The sequence below is a fragment of the Geotrypetes seraphini genome, chromosome 18 (assembly GCF_902459505.1).
Source record: "Geotrypetes seraphini chromosome 18, aGeoSer1.1, whole genome shotgun sequence".
Taxonomy (NCBI): Eukaryota; Metazoa; Chordata; class Amphibia; order Gymnophiona; family Dermophiidae; genus Geotrypetes; species Geotrypetes seraphini.
Window position 1 is genome coordinate 7,791,368 of NC_047101.1, and position 23,458 is coordinate 7,814,825.

A 23,458-nucleotide genomic window follows, 5' to 3' on the forward strand; every position below is an offset into this window, starting at 1 on the left:
TTTCCACTGGCATATCTGTGTACGTCTGGTAATTTCCTAACTCTAATTTATAATGTAAACCCTTAATTTGTAAGGCACATTGAACCTAGATAGGCATAGAGAGCAACTCCAAAAATTAAGGATTAGATTAATAAAGCTAGTTTCTAGGATACAATGTATTTTTAAGGGGCCTTACATAGTGATCTCTATCTCGATTCATTCTTCCCACTTAGAGCTAGATTCACTAAGCAAACCTATTGGTTTGCGACCCGATTTTCCTCTGACCCGATTCACTAACCTCTTTGCCAATCCAATTCCGATCCGTGCATGCAAATGAGGGGAAACAGCATGCAAAGTAGGCAGGGATGCGATTCACTAAACAAATCTGGAACACCGACTGGGCTGGCCGATCAACAGAAGCGACTGCTGGGGACCAGTTGCACACATCCCTGCCGACTCTCCTGCTCCATTGCCACCCTGCTCTCTGCCCCGATCTTCTAGCCCTGCCGTCTGCCCCAACTCTCCTGCCCCGATCTCTGCTGATTCTCCTGCCCCAACTCGAGCCCGTGGTTTTAACCTGCTTTAAACCTGCGGGTTAAAACCACAGGCTCACGAGTTAAAAAAAACCCCATGGACATCAAATGCATGCGCAGACCCTCTACAGGCAAAGTAGATGGTCTGCGCATGCATCTGGATCGCTGGAGAGCAATCCGTAAGGTCGGTGGGGTCGTTCCTCCGATTGCCCCAATTTGAATACAGGCCCGTTGTGGAGCAGACTGACTCAGCCAGGTTAGTGAATCTAGGCCATAGTGTATAGAGGAGTGGTACCGCTCCTTGCAACTCCAGACAAGTCACTTAACCCTCCATTGACCCAGGTACTATAGGATTTTATTTTAAAATGTTGGCCAAAACAACAGATAACATTTTTGACAAACAAGTTACTGTTCCTCCTAAATGTATTGGTTCAAAGTGGGGCCTGAAGTTATATGAAGAACAAAATTTACCCACTCTCCAAGTCTGAATGCAGTAGGAATAACTGTAAAAAGTTACCCAAGTATTTCAACATTCAGATTTTGAGTTTGAGCCATGCTATAATTAAAAAAAAAATCTACAGCTGATTGTGAGGAGATAGATTTTTTTTCATTGAGATATTCATTAAAATGCTGAGGGTCAACATGATGATGGCTCTAGCACAGTGGTCTCAAACTAAACCCTTTGCATGGCCACATTTTGGATTTGTAGTACTTGGAGGGCCGCAGAAAAAAAAGTTAATGTCTTATTATAGAAATGACAATTTTGCATGAGGTAAAACTCTTTATAGTTTATAAATCTTCCCCCCCCCCAAAGGCATGCATGCCCCCCCTTCTTTGCAGCGTCCTCCGGCTTCTTCCCTGGCCTCCCGGTCTTAGTTTCAGCTAATTATCATGCCTGCAGAGAGGATCCCTGGTGCTGTAACATTCCTTGCAGGCTGCCATCGGCCTCTGCAGCACATTCCCTCTGCTGCGGTCCTGCCCCTCCTCTGACGTCAGGGACAGGATCGCGGCAGAGGGAACGTGATGCTGAGGATGACGGCAGCCTGCAAGGATCGCTACAGCACTGACAATCCTCTCTGCATGCTGCAGTAATTATCTGAAGATAAGAGCTGGAGGCCAGGGGGGAAGCCAGAGGACACTGCAAAGAGCAGGCAGCACTAGTACAGACCGCGGACCGCAAAATAATACTTGGCAGGCCGCGAGTTTGAGACCACTGCTCTAGCATTACTGAATATCTCATAGGTTGCTGTTATTTACAGATTTGAAAAAAAAAATCTTAAATCTCACTGAAAAAAAATCTACCCCTCACCTGCAGACCCTTTAATGAAGGTTTATTATTGGATATGTTCATCTTATATATTAGTGATTGCAAATTTGGGACCTGCTTGATCTTTTTTTGCTCATCAGCTAGTGTTAGTGCGGCAATAAACAATTATTTTCTTCCAATGTGGCCCAGGGAAGCCAAAAGGTTGGACACCCCTGATCTATACAATAAAGAGAGACAAACAGGATGCCTGGTTAGGGGTTACAGTTACGAGGGGATGGTCAAACTGCTGGCTAGGGTGGTGAGCAGAGAGGAGAAGGGTTATGAGTTGAAGTCTGTCTCAAAAAGGTGGTTTGAACAAGGGAAGGGGTAACGCAGATGGACTCAGGTAGTTCATTCCAGGCATAAAGGGCATCAAGATGAAAGGAACGAAGACTGGAATTGGAAGTGGAGGAGAAGGGTACAGAGAAAAGCACTGAGAAACGGAGTTCTTAGCAGTCTGTTTTAACTATTAAGCTACCCCACCACATTTAGATTAATGATAAATCTTTTCACAATACTTAACGGAAGGCTCTTCAAATAATTCCTCATTCTATTCAAATAGCTTTTTCTGAACAAAATATTTATTATTTCGCTTCTTTCAACTTTTAAACAGATATCTCAGTGCATGATACAAAAAAAAGCAAATGGGCAGGTGTGAAAATACTTTCTACAGTTCCGCACTTGATAAGTCTGCCCAGTTCAATAACTTTATTATCACCTGCAAAACTAGCGACAAATGCAGTTGTCCTTTCTTAAATGTATCACTTATTCTTAAGATGGCCCACCTTCTCTTCACACACTTCTGTCAAATGCCTTTAAAATAGTAGTACAGATTGTTTCACCAAAAATGCACTGTTTAGAAGAACAAATTTCTATAAATTGGCAAAAGTTATAAGAGTTTGATCGTCACCCTACTTTTCAAAAGAGGGATTTATCTTTCCTGCTCTTTAACTTCAGACCATCTGAAAGTAACAAAAGCTGACCCTTGCCTTTGGAACCATGAGAAGCAACACCTTGCTGTGCCTGAAAGATCTCAACGGCAGCTTGTTAAACTATTTTATAAGTGAGGATTGCACAAGCCACACAGACATGCTGAATCCTGTAAAGTATAGGTTTTTTTTTATAGAGGCAGACATGTCTGCAACAGCAAGGACACACATTCAACACAAGAGATGCAGCAGAACACGGAGGAAGATGGACACCGATTCCTTCAACCAGTCAGTCAATCCTGAGGCCCAGAATGGCATTCCTGCACTTACCCAGGAGTCAAATTACATATCAGCACTTCTAGATCAAACAGAATTAGCCATGATTCTGCAGATAAACTCAGGCCATTCACAGGCTAAGATAGTAAATAAAAAACGAAGTTGAAGTGCCATAATATAGTCCATGATGGCCAATGCTGCAAATCAAAAGTGGAAAGAATCAGCAAGCCAAGAAGTGGCTAAAATTAGATGAGTACTGGATGCTCCATTAAATACATTAGCTCAAACCTTATGTATGCAAATGTTTCAAAACATGGTAACCCTATATCACATACAACTTTATGCCTGGTTTTTCTTTTAGTTTATGTTTTGACTACTAAGCCTAAAATCAGGAGACTGCACAGTTTCAGAAATCCCTCTTTTCATTTAAGGAGATGCAAAAGTGTGTACAACCACAGAAGCTGCTGTGGTATCTGCATGCTGCAGAGGGCACAAACCCCCTAATTGAAGACCCCCCCCCATCATGCATGTTTTCTACAGTATGTCAAATGCTGATGCTAGTCTTCATTCTCCAGTTCGTCGTCGTCATCGTCATCATTTATTACTTGGAACAACCTAAAAGACAACAAATAAAGCAAATGCTCCTTATCTGTGACTTCATCATAAACATCTTTGTTATAAAAACATCGCACCTTGTAAAAACAACTGTGGGAAAATCTTCCACACAGACCACATGCACTGTTACACTTCTCCCTCTGTATCCAGGGGGGTTAGGTGCAGAGCCGGACCACAAAGTGTGAAAAACCACAAATAACTTCTTGGCTGGCTCTGACCCCCCCCCACCCCCCCCTGGCATCCTGGACCTTACCTGGTGGTCTAGCAGGCTTTCAGGGAAGGAGCGATCTTCTTACACTCCTGCCCCGTGCAGATCACTCAGGAAATGGCTGCCTTGAGCTCCCGTAGTCTCGAGACTACAGGAGCTCACGGCAGCCATTTCCTATGAGTGATCTGCACGGGGCAGGAGCGTAGAAAGATCACTTCTGCCTCGAAAACCCGCTAGACCACCAGGTAAGACTTAAAAATAGGTGAAAAAATTAAAATCGCCCCCTCCCAAAAAAAAAAAAATTGTGAATAACCGAATCCACGGATGCTGAAACCGCGGATTCGGAGGGAGAAGTGTATTGGTATTGAACTGGAAAATTTCCCATAGTGTTTTAAAAGAGGTTCTAACAAACACAGTCTTTTGTAAAATAGGCACAAGAATGCACACGGAAGGCTCTCCACCTTCAGAGGGGGAAATGATGTTAAAAAGCTATATGTGAACAATGTGTTATCCTGAGCCCTCATGGGCAGAGGAGCAATTTTTTTTTTTAATTCCTGTTTTTTTAATGTGAATGCCTATCTCAAACCACTATTCCTCACCCCTGATCATCCCTCCTAAAGGCATCTGACACCACACTTCCCCAACCACCACCTCCCAGACTAATCCCCGCCCTAGGATGAAGAACACCAACCCGATTAACTACTGGACTTAACGGACCCTTACTCCTCAACAAACCCATCACAAGTCTTATCAGTGAACCTTGGTGTCTCGAGTAACTGGTAACAATTTGGACCTGGGAATGGGGCAAGCAAGAGTTTCTGGAGATTACTACTGCTCATACTAGACACCAGAAATGGGTTTGGGGGTGGGAGGAGTCAAGTGGGGTGAGGTCTCAGATCAGATGTCTCGGCCAGGTAGAAGTGGGGGAATTCTCACTGGGGGACCAGATCTCAGCATTTACACCTGCCCCTTCAAGAGGCTTACGCATACCTGGGCAGGGGGAGGGGGGCAGGATAACATTATTATCAAAAGTATTTACACTACAAGTTATGATTCTGTGTATTTGCTATTTGTTTGTTTTCTTAAATATTTAAATTTGCATCAGATTTGGTTTTATTTATTTATTTATTTAGATTTTTATCCCGTCCTCCCAGTAGCTCAGAACGGTTTACAAGTAAACATTCACAATGGAGTGAATTGGACATACAAGATTATACAGTAGATTTAAATACTTGGACATACAAGACTATGCAGCAGTTTAGATATAGGGACTATACAGCAAATTAAGAACAGTAGTTTAAATATAAGTAGTTTAGTTTAGATACAAGTTATTTGAGTATAGGCTGAGAGTGGACTATACAGAAATTTAGGCAGAAGATTAGAATGGAGAAAGAAGGGTTGGGTGTAGACTGAGGGTGACCTTTAGTTGAAGAGGAGGGTCTTTACCATTTTCCAGAATGTCATTAGTGAGTTCTGTAGTCTGAGTTGAGGGGGGAGTTGGTTCCAGAGTTGGGGAATGAAGTGGCTGTTTCTGAGAGGAGGGACCTTCCGGGGGGAATGCATAGGTGTATCTCCGTTTCTGAGCGGAGGGTGCGGGTGGGGATGTAGATGGGTAGCTTGGATTTTATGTAGGAAGGGGTGATGGCATAAATTATTTTGTGTGCTATTGCCAGGGCCTTGAATGCACAGCATTGGTTAATTGGGAGCCAGTGTTCAGCGCGGGAGTGCTGGGGAGATGGGATCATGGTAGTTGAGGCTGTGTAGGAGGCGGATAGCTGCATTTTGGACCCGTTGGAGGCGCTTGAGATCTTTTTTGGTTATTCCATTAAATAGGGAGTTGCAGTAATCCATTCTGGAGAGGACATATGCATAGAGGAATTGGGCTAGGTCAGGTGTGGAGATGTAGGGTTTGATCCTTCTCAGTTGGCGGAGGTAGTAGAAGGAGATAGAGACTACTGTTATATTGTTTCCCACCCTAGATGAAGACTGTATATACCATTTCGCAAATAATATATCTGCGCTAGGACTGAGCATACTCACTGGTTAAAGCATATGGAAGAAGGGTCACTGTAGTGGTAGTATGGATTTCCTTTAGACAAACAGCTCAGACAAATCCAGCAGAAGTATTGCATACAGCCAGTGCAGGTCATCTTGTTACAGCCATCTGTTTTCTACAAAAAGCAAACACATAACCAAGAGAGAAAGCGACTTAGTGCCAAATATATGGCTCCTCCCCAGATTTAATCAACTCCTCCACAGTGACAACTCAGCCTTTTCAGGCCAATATCTCACCCCTCCTTCTGTTTTTACCTTATATGGTTCCTTTTCTATTACATTTTTAGTTCTACCCTTCTGTTCCTGTCAGTGGTCGTCTCGTCTTAGTTCTGTATGACTTATGTATTTTAACCCTGATTCTTTAGCAACTCTCCACCAGATCAGCATAGGTTAATCTTACAAGCGGTATATATCTCATATGACCAGCAGGTGGAGACAGACAAAACTTTAGAACTGTACATATCATGCTGCATTGGGTGAAGGTGGGAAATAAATCCTAACAAACGAATGAATAGACTAGAGAAGTAAGTTTCAAGTTTTATTTTAGTTTGATGAATCGCTTATTTAGTTTTACTAAGCGAGGTACAAAATTGATAAAAATATAAACATATATTTAGACATACAATTTAAAATAATGGGTTAGACTTACAGACTGACTAATACACAAGGTAAGAGGGAACAGAACTATAATTCAGTGTTTTAAAGTACAGAGGAGAACCATGTATGGAGAAAACAATAGGGAGGGAAAAGTGCAATCAAAGAAGAAAACTAATATAAAGTTTAAACATAATTTAAAGATTAAAAGCATCTTTAAAAAGAAAACTCTTTAAGTAACTTTTAAAATGACTCAAGTCATTTTTTCCCTATTATTAGTTTTACCTGGATGGGAGTAGCACAGCGAGGGCAGAGTTTGGAGTTCTTGGCAATCCAATCTTTGCTTTCCATCTCCTCCAGCACTTTTTGGATCATTTTTTTGCCGTAACGTTTCTCCAAAAACCGTTTGTTGACTTCATCTGCTTCTAGGTATTCATCCCGCAAAGCAACAAGTTTGTCTGGAAAGAAATTGAGGATTAGCTCCGTATGTTGTTCTGACCACAGCCAGTGCACACTGGAAGTTCCCTTATTATCTACAAAATATTCAGCTTTGAGAGGGAGTCAGGGACCACAGACAAAAGATCAATCAGTGTACTTAAAAGGAAGTTTTAGGAGTACTCAAGTACATAAAATATTTGAAATTAAGAGCAATTGCTTGAATTGAAACGCAAACCAGGATATTGTCTACTATCTGACACAGGTCCTTATAATAGTAAAACCTTAAGTCAAATCATCTCTGCAATGCCCCACCCTCCCTTGTCCTTTCCCTTTACTGATTTATAATATAATGCAGAACCCAAGGCCTAGCTGACTACCACTTAAACCGAGACCTGAGAGCTCTTAAAAGCTAGGTCTTAAATTTAACATGTTAGTCCAATTAAAAAAAAATTGCCTACAACATGGACATCCTGTTCTAAAAAGGGCCAATAAGCTTTACATTTGCTCCCTTCCCATTTATTTTCATAAATGGCTCCCCAACCCGTTCCATGAATGTACAAACTGGTACAAGGATATCACCACCACTGCTCCCTCGCTAAATGGAAGTCCTCCAACTGCATTGCTACCAGTGGAGGGTACTGGTTCAACATTATGTTTTCAATTGATAAAGACAGGCAGGTTCCCCCCCAGAGCTTGCCTGTCCCTTATTATTGAAAATGTGATAATGAAACAGCACCACCCACTGGTAGGACTATAGGTGGAGGACTCCCGCTCAGCTTACAGCAGGGGTGTCAAAGTCCCTCCTCGAGGGCCGTAATCCAGTCGGGTTTTCAGGATTTCCCCAATGAATATGCATGAGATCTATTAGCATGCAATGAAAGCAATGCATGCAAATAGATCTCATGCATATTCACTGGGGAAATCCTGAAAACCCGACTGGATTGCGGCCCTTGAGGAGGGACTTTGAGACCCCTGGCTTAGAGGGAACAGTGATCATTACCCTATAAAACCATGAGATACTGTGGGTGGAGGCAGGGAGTTCATGCAGGATAATGTACAAATGGATGACATGGGATATTGTTATATTTTGTTTCTTGCATTTTTTGTGAGGTCATGAATAAAAACTGTTGAACGATATTCTATAAAGGGGTGGGGGCGGGGGATTCGGGGTTGATGTTTGGTACATAGTAGACAGGATGTATGTGCTATGCTGTTCTGTTGACAGTAATGGTTGTAATTTGTTCTCCTGCATTTGCTATGTATGTCTTTGTCTATCAATAAAAACAGGTTTAACATAAAACCATGAGATAAGCCAATTAAAACTGAAGTCAGGAGTTTTTATTTCAGTATGACAGCTAGAATACAATGTTTTTACTGAATTACATTTAGACTACAATGCCTTGCTTTCGTTTCAATACACTTCTAGGACAATGAAACTTGCCTGCAGTTATTTTGCATGGCGATACTCCATGATAGGTCATTTTACAGAGTGTGCAAAAGGCATAGTGACACCTGGAGCACATTCCCATGCTGCAGCCTGGTTCCTGCATAACTGGTGTCTCACAGCTGGGTCGGGGACAATAAACTACATCTGCCATCAAGTCTAAGCTGGACTGCAGGAGGAGGCGGTCATAGCGGGAAAACAGCTGTTCGCCAACAAGCTCCTTCACCTGGAGGAAGAGAAGCAGAACGCAGCACTATGATCCTAACCATGCAAGGAAATGTCAGCCTACCGACAGACCTTTTATTTAAAACATTTATATCCCACATATCCAAAGAACTATGGGGGGTACATAGAAACATTCATAAAAGTTACATAAACAGAACAACAAACACATTTCCTAATAAAATCTATTCTTCATCATACAGAATAAGAAACAGTAAAACAATTCTACATCTTTAAACCTAAGTAGGCCCTTTTGAAAAAAGTAGGCCTTCAAATTCTTACGAAAAGATATGAAGGACGAGATCCGTCGAACAGCGTCTGGAAGAGCATTCCATAATTGCGGGCCTACCACACTAAAGATACGGGACGACTCATTGCCTTTGTTATCAATCATATCGACGGAACGACTAATAATTGCTGTGATTGACATCTTAAGGTACGAGAAGGTCCTTATAACGTCAGCAAAAGGGCTACTACTTTTGGTAAAATTTGATGTGTGGTTTTATATACAAGAACCAAAATCAGCTTATAAATATGATTATTGAAAACAGAACAAGATACAAAGGTCAAAAAATACTACAGTTTGTATTGATCACTAGTGGCAGGTAAACTTCATCTACAATGGATATTCTGAAGTTGATGAGATGACAAGAGGCTGAAGCTGCATCTGTGCTCTGAAAACTAAAGTGACTTTTTATTGCTCTGAACAATCGTTCTTATGTTGGTACTCAGCTTCTTGCATGTGGGCTCCTGCTCCTCAGCTACTGGCATAGAACAGGTATTACATTTGGAAAAGAGGTTCAGTTGAATGCTGCTTCACAAACAGTTGGGTACCTAGTTCTTAAAAGTAGTTACAGACACAAAAATGGAAGTTGGCCCAGCTATGCTTAAAACACACAGGACCAGAGGACTCTGATTTAGGTTCATTTTGAAGTTTGCTTCCTTCCTCAACTTAAAGTAGCTTTTATTTCCCGCTTTTGGCATTTGACATACATTGAATTTGTACCCCGGGGGCACAATGGTTTAAAGCTACAGCCTCAGCACCCTGAGGTTGTGGGTTCAAAACCACGCTGCTCTTTGTGACCCTGGGCAAGTCACTTAATTTCCCCATTGTTCCAGGTACATTAGATAGATTGTGAACCCACTGGAACAGACAGAGAAAAATGCTTGAGTACCTGAATAAATTGATATAAACTGTTCTGAGCTGCCCTGTGAGGACGGTATAGTACATTAAATCAATATTTAATTTTGTCTTTCTAGTGTGTCCTATAATCTGAACCGTGCGTTGGGATTCTAAAAGCCCAATATTCAGCCGCTGGGAATTGGCATTCAATGCCAGGCTGTATCTGGCCACCAGTGTTGTATTTCAGAAGCCAGCTAGTGCATAGCTGGTGAACTTAACCGGCTATAGGTTACCCCAGTGGTTCTTAAACCTGTCCGTCAGGTTTTCAAGATATCCCTAATGAATATGCATGAGAGAAATTTGCATGCCTACTACTTACGTTATAGGCAAATCTTGCTCAACCAAAGCGATTTACACATATTAATGCACAGATATTTTAGAAGTTATGACAAACATCTGCAAAGGCTGTAAAGCATATTTTGATGCATCTACAGGGTACCACATTCAGACTCTGGACTGAAGGACACACGCTGATGTCTGAAAGTCCAAAAAAGAAATGAGAAGTCAATTTCCTTTTCTAAATAGAAAAGGGGACTTAGCAGGTCTCCGGTAGATGCTGGCAAATTTTTTCTAACTGCTCCTATGGAGGGAGGAACAAGCAGTTGTATTTTAGTCTTACAAAACACTGTTTCTGCGGATCATTTTGATGCTCAGTGATTATTTTCGTGTTTTTATTTTCTTATTTCTTTTTTTTTTATTTTTATTTTTTTTAAATCTTTATTTATTTTCAAAAATTACAACAAGTGAACAACATTCATTCAGAAATACCTTCTTATTTGTATTATTCCAAATAAATAATTATATAAGAAACCCACCCCTCCCACCCATATACCAATAAATAACAACTATCAATATATTTTTTTTATTTTAATTTGTTAATTTATCTGGAAAGGTTGATTGCTACAAACTGATCTAACTAACTACTCTGTTTTATTTTGATTTAATTTTGTTTTTTTGCTTTGTTTTTTTCTTTTTTATACTTTTGGAATGTAAAAAAATTGTTCATACAGGTGCTTTAGTCAGATTGTGAGCCTAAGGGAGAGTTAGGGATATTTTTCTAAGCACCTAATATTTGATTGCTTTATTGTTCGTGAACCGCTGTGAACTTCGAAGAGGTATTGGCGGTATTTAAATAAAACTTGTATTGTAAATGCACAGGCACTAAGTGTTCAAGTACATTTGCCCTAGTGATTAATGTGCTTTGATTGTTTACCGTACCTGGGCAGGTGTAGCCACAGAAGTGCACTTTGGTTCTGGACAGTTGAGGCAATGAACCTGACCTTCCTTGATCTGAATTTCAAAGTAGTCTTTCAGGCAGGCACTGCAGTACACATGTTGGCACTCCTTGAAGTGCATGCATTCCCTGCCCAGCTTCTCTGAGAAGCAAATATTGCACAGGTACAGCTTACTGTTGAAGCGCTTTTCCTGCTGAGCCTGGTCAAAATCCAGGATCTGTCTAATCAGGCTTGACAAAGACTCCACGTCCTGTATAGCTCTTTCATCCAGGGCTTCTCCTTCAGCAGCATCAGATTCCCCACATGAGTCCACATCCTCTTTCCTCGGGATCAGAGATTTACAGTTTTGCTTTCCTTGACCATATATTTTTAGCTCAAATGGGGATACAATGTGCAGATATTCTAGTGTTTCTTCTTTAAGAAACTGTATCCAGGCAAACAAAACTACACAGCCTTGATTTTCGTCCCACAAATTGTCCAGCTGCTTGCAGAGAGCCGTAAGCTGAAATTAAAAAGTAACAGTTTAGAAGAGAAAATGGAAAAAATAACTCAACAGTCTGGAATATTCAAATCTAGGTCAATCAATAGTAAAAAAAAAAAAAAAAAAAAGTCTTACCTGCTAATTTTCTTTCCTTGAGTCCAACCAGACCAGTCCAGAATGTATGAATTGTATCTGTTAGCCAGCAAATGGAGAAATAGACTGAAGAGCTGTCATGATCCGATTCCAGATCTACATAGCAAGGACACCTTGGTCACTCCAGTGCAACTAAGATTACTGTTTCAGGATGAGATGCTATCTTCGGCAACAGACAACCTTAAAGCAGCCATGGGGTTAAAACATACAGTAAGTCTGCTTGCACCTATGCCTGATGAAATGCATCAACAGACACCTATCTCAGTCCTTTCCTTTGACTATAAAAGAGAGTGAAGTGCGACTGGAAGCCATCAAGTCCATCACTGGAATTCCTCACCAGCAGATGTAACAGTATGGAAAAGTATGCACTATATTTACATAGTTTGGCATCATGGGCGAATAATGCTATTTTACCTTGAAGCCCTTGAGTCATGTCTCTTACGAATATGTTGAAAAGGATCGGACCCAAGACCGAGCCCTGCGGCACCCCACTGGTCACCTCCGACGTTTTAGAGATGGTACCATTAACCACCACCCTCTGAAGTCTACCACTCAGCCAATCGTGGACCCATGCTATAAGTGTTGCACCTAATCCACCCGCTGAAGGACACCCGCTGAAAATAAAGGGCGGGGAGTTTCATGGCGACACCAGGAAATACTTTTTCACCGAAAGAGTGGTTGACAGCTGGAATAAGCTCCCAGTGCAGGTGATCGAGGCCAGCAGCGTGCCAGATTTTAAGAACAGATGGGATGCTCATGTCGGATCTCTACGAGGGAAAGGTCATCAGAGAGCAATTAAATAGGGGGGTGGGTCAATGGTGTGGGCAGACTCGATGGGCCTCGGCCTTTTTCTGCCGTCACTTTCTATGTTTCTATTTATGTGTGCATATATTTCCCATGACTGCTTGTAAGCTATTCAGTTCAGTATTAGTGCAGTTTTTCTGCATCCTTAGCTATTAGAGCTGCACACTGTTTTAGTTCTATTTTGAGCTCTCTGAACCTGCCTGAGCTAGGGAGCTTCAAAGGGATTTGTTACAGTTGCAAACCTGCTGGCTCTAGTAACTGTCAGAAGACCATGTTAAGGGTTTCTGGTAGTTTCTGGAAGCAGATCCTAATAGGAGCCAAGGTAGCTCTTGGATTTTCTAAAGGGATGGGCTAGAACTTGAGTTCTCAAGCAAGATCCTTGGCATCATTATCGATTCTTCTCTCTCCCTCAATGACCACCTCAACTCCTTGGCTAAATCATGCTTTTTCAGCCTCCACATGCTGAGGAAAGAAAGATCTTATTTTCGCCAACAACATTTTGCCGTCCTTGTCCAATCCATCATCCTCTCCAAACTAGACTATTGCAATGCCATCTACCCTGCTCCACGAGCTCAGCCCTGTTCCATCTCTGCCAGCTGTTGTCCATGCTTAAAGATGCTAATCAGCCCAAAACAGCAGCATGGTGGTCTCTTTGGCCATTCCTCAACTCTTTGTGACAGCCTGACAGTTGACGTACACTACTACTGAGGCACGGCTAGAGAAGACAGAAACTGCTTTCTTCTTGATAAGGGATGGAAAGTCCCCAGAGCTCTCCTGATGGCTTGAGTCCCCAAATGATGGATGGACCAAGTTGCCTCGATCTCCATCCAGCAGCTTTGCGTGACCTGATGATAACAGTCATCCCCTAGCAGAAAAGACTTGCATCTGAAGTGACTATCATCCAATTTGTTAGTTTGTATCACTCTAAGGACCCCCGAACTAGAACATGATTTCAGTGCCGGGGAACTCTCTACCTCATAACAGCATAAATCTAAGCTTGAAGGCTTTCTCCAGTTTGGTACTGAATATAGCCCCCAAATACTCTATGCATTGGGAGGGTTGCAACTTGCTCTTGGCTCAGTGGAGTACCCATTCCAGGTACTACATATGTTGTACCAGTCAGGCTGTTTGTCTCAGGACCCTCTTGCTTTATTTTCATTCTGACGAGCTAGTTGTCAAGATACAGGTGGACCAACATCCCTTCTTTGTGCAAAGCAACTGCTATTACCACCATGAGCTTCAAAAATGTGCCAGGCAGCTAAAGCCAAATCAAAAGGTAGAGCCTGAACCTGTGAAACTGTTAATGCTGACCTAAGATGGCTAATCTTAGATACTTCTGTTGCAAAGCCCAAATAAGAATGCATAAATAAACCTCCTTGAGATTGAGACAGATATGTATGTCCTGAATTCCTCTAAGTTCATCTGGGTGACCAGTTCTTCAACTGGGCCTGGGAGATACCTCACCAGATCAATCTATAGTTACTCAGACTACTTGTCACCATCTGCTGGAGACAGAGAATACTGGTGAGTTGTGAGTGCACAGTGCCTTTTACAATCCAGGGCTCACAGTTCACTGATGTGTCTCCCTCTGCTGGCTGATAAGTATAGCTCAAACATACTGGACTGGTCTTAAGACAAAAAGAAAGCCATGAAGGTTCTTTAAGAATAAGGCTCAACAAGTATTTACTAGTTTGCAGCCATGCAACTACAGAAAGATCTGTAAACGCTTAACAATCTTTCTGTGTTGCATGGCTGCAAAAATCCACAATCCCTATGGAATGCATGCTCAGGTCATGACCCTAAACACAAGTTTTGAAACCAATAGTTTGGGAAGCTCTTTAGTGCAGAGTACAATAAGCACTGTTCAAGTTTGAAGCACATGAACCAACAAATCTGGAGCAGACTCTAAGCCTGCTAAAACCAGAGTTACGTCAAGAGGAGAAGAAGGGGTAAAAGCAGTTTCTCACTCATATGATTTGTTTAGAACTATTTCTATTCTGGAAATTCTAATCCGTTGCTCTTGAGCATCTTAATTCAGATTAATAAGCCATCAGTAAACATAGCCCATTATTCCTCCTGATTTGAACTCTGTCATTCTATCTTTGTACTCCCTGGTTCTTTTTGCTTAACATTTTTCCATTATCTTTCTCCTTCTGCTTCTCTGAAATGCAAAAGCTCATTCAATCCAAGGGCTACAGCAAAATAGGGAGGAGACGAGCCATTGAGTCCCTCATCTCCTCAGGTCAATCCCAAATCCTAGTCTTCTCACCAGGACTGAGTCAGGACAGAGGCCATCTCACCTCTGCAAGCCACTTAAATGCCTCATGTAATCCTCTGAGCCAGTGCCAATTTTAACATCCTTGTCAAAGGAGTTATACCTGTTCCACCACAAAAGAAAAGGCAGGAATTTTACTCCGGATACTCCCTGGTTATGTGTAAAAAAGGAGGATAACATCCCTCTCTAACCTTAAGAACCTTGAACTAGTAACTCAAAAAGAAAACATTCAAGATGCTATAGCTAGGAGTCATTGCCTAGGAAAGGGATCTAGGTGTCACCATTCATGATACGTTGAAACCATCCAGTGTGTGGCAGCAGCTAAGAAAGGAAATAGTTATTAGGAAAAGAATAGAGAACAAAAAACTGAGTATATTATAATGTCTTTGTATCGTTCCATGGTGCAACTGCACCTCATCTCAAATAAAATATAGCAGAATTAGAAAATGTACAGAGAAGGGTGGTGAAAACAATAAAAGGGACGGACAACTTCCCTATAAGGAAAGGTTGTAAAGGCTTGGAGAAGAGATGGCTAAGAAGAAATATGATAGAGGTCTATAAAATACAGAGTGGTTAGATGTGAATCGCTTGTTTATTCTTTCCAAAAATACAAGGACAAGGTGCATGCAATGAAACTATTAAGTATCGAATTTAAAAGAGAAATCAGAGAAAATATATTTCTTCACTCAACGTGCAATTAAACTCTGGAATTTATTGCCAGAGAATGTGGTAAAAGCAGTTACCTTGGCAAGGTTTAAAAATGGTTTAGACAATTTCCTCAGGTGCGCTAAATGCTAACGCCTCCATAGAGCTTGCGTTAGTATTTTTCGTTTAGCATGAGCTAAAAACGCTAGCACACCTTAGTAAAAGGAGCCCTAAGAGTCCATAAGTCATTATTAAGATGGACTTGGGAAAATCCACCGCTTATTTCTAGGATAAGCAGCATAAAATCTGCCTAGTAATTGTGAGCTGGTTTGGCCACTGTTGGAAACAGGATACTGGGCTTGATGGACCTTCGGTCAATCCCAGTATGGCAATGCTTATGCAGTGTTCTCCCCAGAAATTTTTTCCAGCCGGGTGGCATGAAAAAGTAGCCGGGTGGGGCGGGTTGGGGAAATTTGGTGGTGGGGAAAATTAACCCCCTCTTTTACTAAGGTGCGCTAGCATTTTTGGCGCGCGCAAACCCCTTCGCTAAGTGAGAAAACTAACGCCAGCTCAATGCTGGCATTAGCATCTAGCGCGTGTGGCAATTCCCCCGCGCGCTAAGCGCACGCTAAAACCACTATCGTAACTTAGTAAAAGGAGCCCTAAATGTGTACTATTTTTATTAGTTAATTATTATTATTATTTTCCAATGCTCAATATGACTTCCTTTTTTAAGGTTTGACACTTGTGCCAGAATATTTTTACTAAATTTAAGAAGTATTTGCCCTCTTTCAAATGGTATAGAGGTTAAAAAAAGGGAAAGGCGTTAATGAAGTCATTAGGTTCAATCTAGTCATTTATTTCTGCATGAATTTAAACAACTAAAAAAAAAGATAAATATAGCTCATCCAGTCATACAAGAAATGGCTCTACAGCAGGGGTGCCCACACTTTTGGGGCTTGCGAGCTACTTTTAAAATGACCAAGTCAAAATGATTTACCAACAATAAAATTTTAAAAAACACAAAGCACACTGTACGCAGAGAAAATGTTAATTATCATTTATATTCCACAGGTTTTCAAAGAGGTCAAGGCAGACGATTCTATGCAATGTCACCTCAGGAACAACTATACAAAAATAGGCAAATATACCCCCTCCCTTTTTACTAAATTGCAATAGCGGTTTTTAGAGCAGGGAGATGCACTGAATGCCCTGCGCTGCTCTCGATGCTCATAGGCTCCCTGCGCTAAAAACCGCTATTGCGGTTTAGTAAAAGGGGGCCATAGTGCAAAATATAGACAGCAGATATAAATTCTCAAAACAGACACATTTTGATCACTAAACTGAAAATAAAATCATTTTTCCTACCTTTTTGTCTGGTGATTTCATGAGTCTCTGTTTGCACTTCCTTCTTCTGACTATAAATCCAATATTTTTTTCTTTCTGCCCCTCCCCTTTTCTTTCTGCCTCTCTCCCCCTGCCCCCCCAAGCCATCGGTCCAATTTCTCCACTTCCCCGATTCTTTCCCTACCCCCTAAGCCACCATGCCGATTTCTCCCTGCTTCCACGAGCCAGGCCAGGCCAGGAATGTACAAGCGCAGGACTCACAAGACTTCACCTCTGATGTCAATTCTAACGTCAGAGAGGAAGTTCCAGGCCAGCCAGGCAACATCTTGTTTGTTTTTTGGCCGCCGCCACACATTAGGCAGAAGGTTTTAGCACATTGTCTACAATGACACCCAGGTCTTTTTCTTGGGCGCTGATCCCAAGGTAGACCTTGCATCTAGTAATTATGATTTGGGTTTTTCTTCCTAATGTGCATCACTTTGTTATCTGTCCACGTTAAATTTCATCTGCCATTTGGATGCTCAGTTTTCCAATTCTGCCTGCAATTTTTCACAATCTGCATGCGTTTTAACAAATCTAGTGTCATCTGCAAATTTAATCCTCACTTGTTGTTCCAATTTCTAGATTATTTATAAATAAGTTAAATAGCACCGGTCCCAGTACAGATCCTTGTGGCACTCCACTGTTTACCCTCCTCCATTGAGAAAAATGGCCATGTAACCCTACCCTCTATTTTCCATCTAATAACCAATTCCTAATCTGTAACTGAACATTGCCTCTTATCCCATGACTCTAATTTTCTCAGGAGCCTCTCTTTCAAGAAATTACACTCCCATACAACTCTGAAAACCTATTTCATATTCTTTCAATTTTTACTAGAAAGCAATCTATATGAAAGATAACATGGCTTTAATTCACAACAGATGTATTGTTTCACAACAGCAAACATATAAAGGCTTTTTTCTCTTGGTCTTAACCATACAAAAGTGTTGAAGCCAAACCTGAATAACAGAGAGCCACTTGCAGCTAAGAGTAAACATAGGAGGAGAGAATGATGGGTAATCTGGTGGAAGTTCAAAGTTCAGCATAATCGGAGGCAGAAAGCAAACGGAGTCTTCAAAATCATTGTTCTTCAGATTTGCAGCAGCACTGCCTGTGCCAGAAAGAAAGAAAAGGAGAATTTAAAAAAATAACAAAAACACAAAATTAAATTCTAGATTTTAGCTTTCTGACTGTTGTGCACAATGAAATAATTGTACACCTTTTAAAATGAAAATAAATAAAGTGTATTGTACATTTTATCTCTTTCCTTCCCATAAAATCTGTCATATAAATATTGACTTACCACTCACAAATATTCTGAAATCTGAAGGCAGCTCCAAACATATCCTGATCTCTCCACCCTGGGTAGTTTCTGCTCTCTTGAACTCATCTTCAGGATAAATACTAGCCAGAGCTAGTAGTTCATCCTCCTGGGCTTCTCTGTCTTCTGTGGACATTTAGGTCTCTGTTGATTAAAAATATCACCAAAATACTTCTGAATTGGTTATTTAAAATTCAGATATGTAAAGAGGATAACCAAGAAGACAAGGTCAGTCACTAGCCTTTACTTGTGGTGATTTTCAATTTCCTCTCTTTCAGACTCCTGACCTGTATACGACCCTTCACTCACACATTAATCCCCCTCCCTTTTTGTTTTTTTTTACAAAAGTGAAGAAGAGGTTTTTAGTGTCAGCTGGCGCGCTGAATGTTCTGCGTTACTCCGACATTCAGAGTTCCTATGAGCATCAGAGCAGTGCAGAGCATTCAGCTCGCCGGCCAGTGCATCACCTCATTTTCCAGTTTAGCTCCTACACTTCAGAATTCCTTTTTTGCTTTTATTTACATCACAAATATATATTTTACAAATTCAAAAACATCCTTGAAGGGGGGGTGAGACTTTGAAGAGGCCTTCAGAGATGATTTTGAAATTTACTTTGACCTGATGACAGAAATGTAGTTTCTGAATGCTAGTCAAGGAATATTTTAAGCTACTGCAATAAAAAAAAAAAACTACAAGGGCAGCATCTATGAGACAGACTTGGTTTTTTTTGTTGCAGAGCTTTATGGACCCCAGTTCGTTTACAGAAGTTGGATAGTTCAAGGTCCAATAGATGTTGGCATTGTGGTTTAGAAGCTGTGACATTAGATCATTTGATATTTTTCTGTCCCTATATAAATGCCTTTTGGAAATTAATTTGGCCCCAAATTAATTCACTGTTAGAAAATCATGTTGGCCTTTCATATGATACTATACTATTTGGTACATCAATGAGGTTTAAAAGCCAAATTTCAGCGAATAATAATAAACTTCTATTAATATTAACAGGGGTTGCCATTCAGCAGATTACAGGAAATTGGAAAGATTATACTAAACTAAATTATACTTTCTGGTGGAATTCAGTATGCCATATTTATAAAATGGAAAGGGTGCTTGCTATGCAACAAGGTAATTATAATAAGTTTTAAAAGATTTGGGGGCCATTGATTATTTATTCTAATGATCAGACATCTTAAACACCTCAGTATTGGTTAAGATAAAGGGGGGGTGGAAATATGAATGACAATAATTGATAATTGTCAATTATTAATATATGGGTGGGAGGAAAGGGATTCTTTTATATTTATATATTTGGAAGATTACAAATAAGATTGTCAAGTGATTAATTAATATATTTCTGAGTGATTATTGTACACTTCTTGTAATTTCTGAAAATGAATAAAGATTTTTTAAAAACCAAAAAAAAACCAACTATTGCTTGATATTATGTGTTTATCGGCCTTTATGCATATCTCAAATAAATAATGTAAACTACTAAAGTGTATAAGCCCTGAGTAGGGACAACAGATCTAGTTTAAAAAATTACACCCACACTTTCTCACCTTTGATGTTTCAATTGTGTCACCTTTTGGGGGAACAATAAAAAAGAGCCTGGAATCAGTCACGTGACAGGTATCAACTGCTCATACCTTTGAAGTAGGACATGATGATTTGTGAAATTACAGTAGTCATTCCTCCCCGAGATGAGCTGTAATAACAGGAAAGAGAACAGAGAGAATGCAGAAATATATTTCACAAATAGCCATATGGGAGCAATAGTGTGCCCTATGCTAAATTTAAAACAATGGAAGGAATGTGTTTCTCTACTGGTTAACCAAACGTCTGGCTCCATACTGCTGTCCTAGTATTAGAGAATAATTTTATAACTGCAATAAGGTTATCTAGTAAATGCCTCCCAGAGGGAAAATGATACACTTCCAATGTAGAAAGGAATTCAGCTTTTGAACTCATTTAAGTTTCCACCAAGCTTATTGCTTAACTACAAAGAACAGAAAACCCTTTAAAACTGCCCTAATGATAGAATTTAGTCATACTTAGTATTTGCTGCAAAACCATTTCTCTAAAAATTTATTTTGTTAAAATTAAAGGGAAGGAACTTTGGATTTAGCTCAAATTTTTTCAGTTGTAACTAAAGGTGAGTTGCATTCAGGTACCACAGGTATTGTCCTGTTCCTATAAGTGTATGGGTTGGGAGGGGGAATACTTTTATTTATCATTTTGATATGGCATTTTCAATCTCGACTGGAACATGAGCTGGTATCCTGTGCCATGTACTTTCATTCACAACCGCTCAGGTATTTTTCCTCTCTTCTTTTATATCTGCTCTTCCTGCTTCACAAAGAACTAGTCTTAGGTTGAGGTCCATATTCCAAGGCATTTTCCACCCTCACAAGCTCTAAATGCTGCTAGACATACACAGTACACTTCTCCCTCCGTATACATGGGGGTTAGGAGCAGAGCCGGCCCGTGAATATTGAAAAACCGCAAATAACATTTAGGGCCGAATCTGACCCTCCCCAGCCCTTACAGTACAGTATGCGCCTCCCTCTGAATTTGCAGATTTAGTACTCGCAAATTTGGTTATTCGCAGGGTTTTTCCCTCCGATCCATCCCCCGTGTCCCGGACCTCACCAGACCTTACCTGGTTGTCTAGCAGGAACAAGGGGCAGGAGCGATCTCCCTAAGCTCCTGCCTCGTGCAGCGCCATCATCAAAAATGGCTGCCGCGAGTTTCCGTGGTCTCTTGAGGCCACGGGAACTCACGGCAGCCATTTTTTAATGACAGCGTTGCATGGGGCAGGAGCGTAGGGAGATCGCTCCTGCCCCATGCCACCGCTAGACAACCAGGTAAGGTCCGAGGAGGTCCGGGACATGGGGGATGGATCGGAGGGGAAAACCCTACGAATAACCAAATTTGCGAGTACTAAACCCGCAAATTCGGAGGGGGGACGCATACTGTACATTTAAACATTCAAGACCCGGTCGCTTACAATCTACTCAACAGACAGACATGACAAGTAGGGGGTTGGGGAGTTCATCAGCCATCGCAGTGCCCCAGGGGGTCTCTCAACATGGCAGGTGCCACCTAGGGGCACTTTTCTTTAACGTGACTCTTTTTCAGCTAGTGTGTAATTTGCCTTTAGTACCACAAACTCTTTTCTCTCGTCCACCTACTTGTGATTCTTAAGGTCTAACGAACCATTTAAGGCAGGTGTTTCAAAGTCGGTCCTTGAGGACCGCAATCCAGTCAGGTTTTCAGGATTTCCCCACTGAATATGCATGAGATCTGTTAGCATACAATGAAAGCAGTGTATGCAAATAGATCTCATGCATATGCATTGGGGAAATCCTGAAAACCCGACTGGATTGCGGCCCTCGAGGACCGACTTTGACACCCCTGCTTAAAGGGAAGCCCAGAACAAACGGCTCACAGGCCAAACGTACACACACACGTGCTACCCCCATCCCCCCGCCCCCTGTGGGTCAAGCGCTACACCCAGAGTCACCAAATCACGCGCGTTTCGCCACCAAACTCTCCCTTCGCACCTGCCTCGATGGTCGGCCCAGGGCAGCCTTGCCTTCTCAGCGCCCCGCCCCCCCTGACGCATTTCCTGTTTCCGGAGGGCAAGTAATCGCGCGCGTCGGAGGGGGCGTGGCGCGGGCGACTGGAAAGGTAAGAAGGGGGCGGAGGCTTCCTTCCGCTTGGGGACGTTAATACGTCGTGGGGCCGGCTTTAACCTGGACTGGAACCCCTTAAGGACTGAACTCCCGTCCCGTGGCGTCCGGAGCCGTATTTTCGCCCTAGGCCACTCACGCGGCGTTGCCAGTTGGGCGGGGTTTGGGGGGGCTAGTAATTAGTCTATTTGGGGCGGTAACGGGTTTGCTGGCAAACTTCCTGATTTGTTTTTCATTGGTTCTGCTGCAGCACAACCGGGCCAATCACAAATGACCTGTCCCAGCTGAACCAATGGAAATGAGAGCAGAGCGGAAGAGCCTATATTAACTTTCATGTCACCCACACGTGTGCTGCATCTTCTTACGAATTTCTAAATGCAAGATTTTTCTATGTTTTATGTTGAAAAGGATTTTCACTTTTAGCCATAATTTAATAAAGCATTTTTTTCTCTGTGTGAGGCACATTCTACACCTGGAAATTTATTTATTCATTCAATTTTCTATACCATTCTTCATGAATTTAGTCAAGTACTCAAGCATTTTTCCCTGTCTGTCCTGGTGGTTTAATTCAGTGGTTCCCAACCCTGTCCTGGGGGACCACCAGGCCAATCGGGTTTTCAAGATCACCCTAATGAATATGCATGAAGCAGATTTGCATATCTGTCACTTCCATTATATGCAAATCTCTCTCATGCGTATTCATTAGGGCTAGTCTGAAAACCCAATTGGCATGGTGGTCCTCCAGGACAGGATTGGGAACCACTGGTCTAATGGGCCCTCCTCCCTTCCCTAGGGGCGGGCAACTCCAGTCCTTGAGGGCTGGAATCCAATTGGGTTTCAGGATTTCCCCAATGAATATGCATTGAAATCATTGCATGCAAATAGATCTCATGCATATTCATTGGGAAAATCCTGAAAACCCGACTGGATTCCAGCCCTCAAGGACCGGAGTTGCCCACCCCTGGCCTGACTGTTAACAACAACCAAAAAACCCCAACTCTGGTGTCTCGTATCCTCTCCCCAGATGTACCAGAAGAGGCAGGACCAAGACTCAGTTGATCCTGCCTCATCATCCACAAAATAGTGGCAGGGCTAATCAACCCAAAACAGAATGTAAAGTGATCAAGGATCATGCTTTTCAAGAGCACTATCAATCTTTCAACTGGCCTGCCCACCAGGTGTTCTTCCACTTGTATGTGCTCAAAGGATATTCTCTGCTGGAACATCACTGTGCATGCTTAATTCAAGGGTGGAGGTCAGTGGCAGCAGTCCAAACATACTGCTGACTTCATCAGTGGTCAGACAATATGGAGTTTCCAGCAGAGGATGTCTTCAGCTGGAAGGGCTTAGGGAGTCCCATCAGCTACAGTGAGGATGTGTGCTACTGGCAGGTGGATCTGAACCCCAAAGCAAATGAGCCCTGGCTGGCTTGTGGCTGTGCTATTACAGACCTGTACCAGGTAACTTATGAGCTTCTCTAAATTGTTTGTGAATCATGGACGTTTCAAATCAAATTCTTAATATTTTAGATTCTTAATGGCCAAGCAGGAAAATTTCTAAAAATAGGGGGGGGGGGGGAGGAGAAATTAGGGTTACCAGACGTCTGGATTTCCCCAGACATGACCTTTTGAGAACATGTCCAGGCGTCTGACCGGCTTTTCAAAACCCAGCACTTTGTGTG

General features: G+C 41.8%; 1 protein-coding gene across 3 annotated transcripts; it reads right to left on the reverse strand.

Moving 5' to 3' along the window:
* Positions 1-2,377: 2,377 nt before the first annotated feature.
* On the reverse strand, positions 2,378-21,796 carry RNF14 (ring finger protein 14). Of its 3 annotated transcripts, none has more exons than XM_033927530.1 (9): positions 21,649-21,794; positions 19,732-19,790; positions 18,068-18,229; positions 17,724-17,875; positions 11,001-11,519; positions 8,375-8,603; positions 6,781-6,953; positions 5,887-6,017; positions 2,378-3,638 (listed from the first exon to the last, which is right to left on the reverse strand). In XM_033927530.1, exons 3-9 carry the CDS (start codon positions 18,219-18,221, stop codon positions 3,581-3,583), a joined length of 1,416 nt encoding a protein of 471 aa, XP_033783421.1. In that variant the 5' UTR covers positions 18,222-18,229; positions 19,732-19,790; positions 21,649-21,794; the 3' UTR covers positions 2,378-3,580. The 3 variants fall into 3 exon arrangements, with proteins under 3 accessions (XP_033783421.1, XP_033783420.1, XP_033783422.1); XM_033927529.1 differs by having other exon boundaries at positions 19,645-19,790; positions 21,649-21,793; XM_033927531.1 differs by lacking the exon at positions 2,378-3,638 and having other exon boundaries at positions 5,883-6,017; positions 19,645-19,790; positions 21,649-21,796.
* Positions 21,797-23,458: the final 1,662 nt, after the last annotated feature.

What these genes read in the sequence shown, in the direction of transcription:
- RNF14 (XM_033927530.1), bottom strand. Translation starts at nt 18,221, where the DNA reads ATGTCCACAGAAGACAGAGAAGCCCAGGAGGATGAACTACTAGCTCTG. An exon ending in CTGTGGCTACACCTGCCCAG is followed by an intron (nt 8,604 to 11,000) that starts GTACGGTAAACA and finishes CTCTTCCTCCAG; the next exon opens with GTGAAGGAGCTTGTTGGCGA. An exon ending in GCTGTGCTACTCCCATCCAG is followed by an intron (nt 6,018 to 6,780) that starts GTAAAACTAATA and finishes TGCTTTTTGTAG; the next exon opens with AAAACAGATGGCTGTAACAA.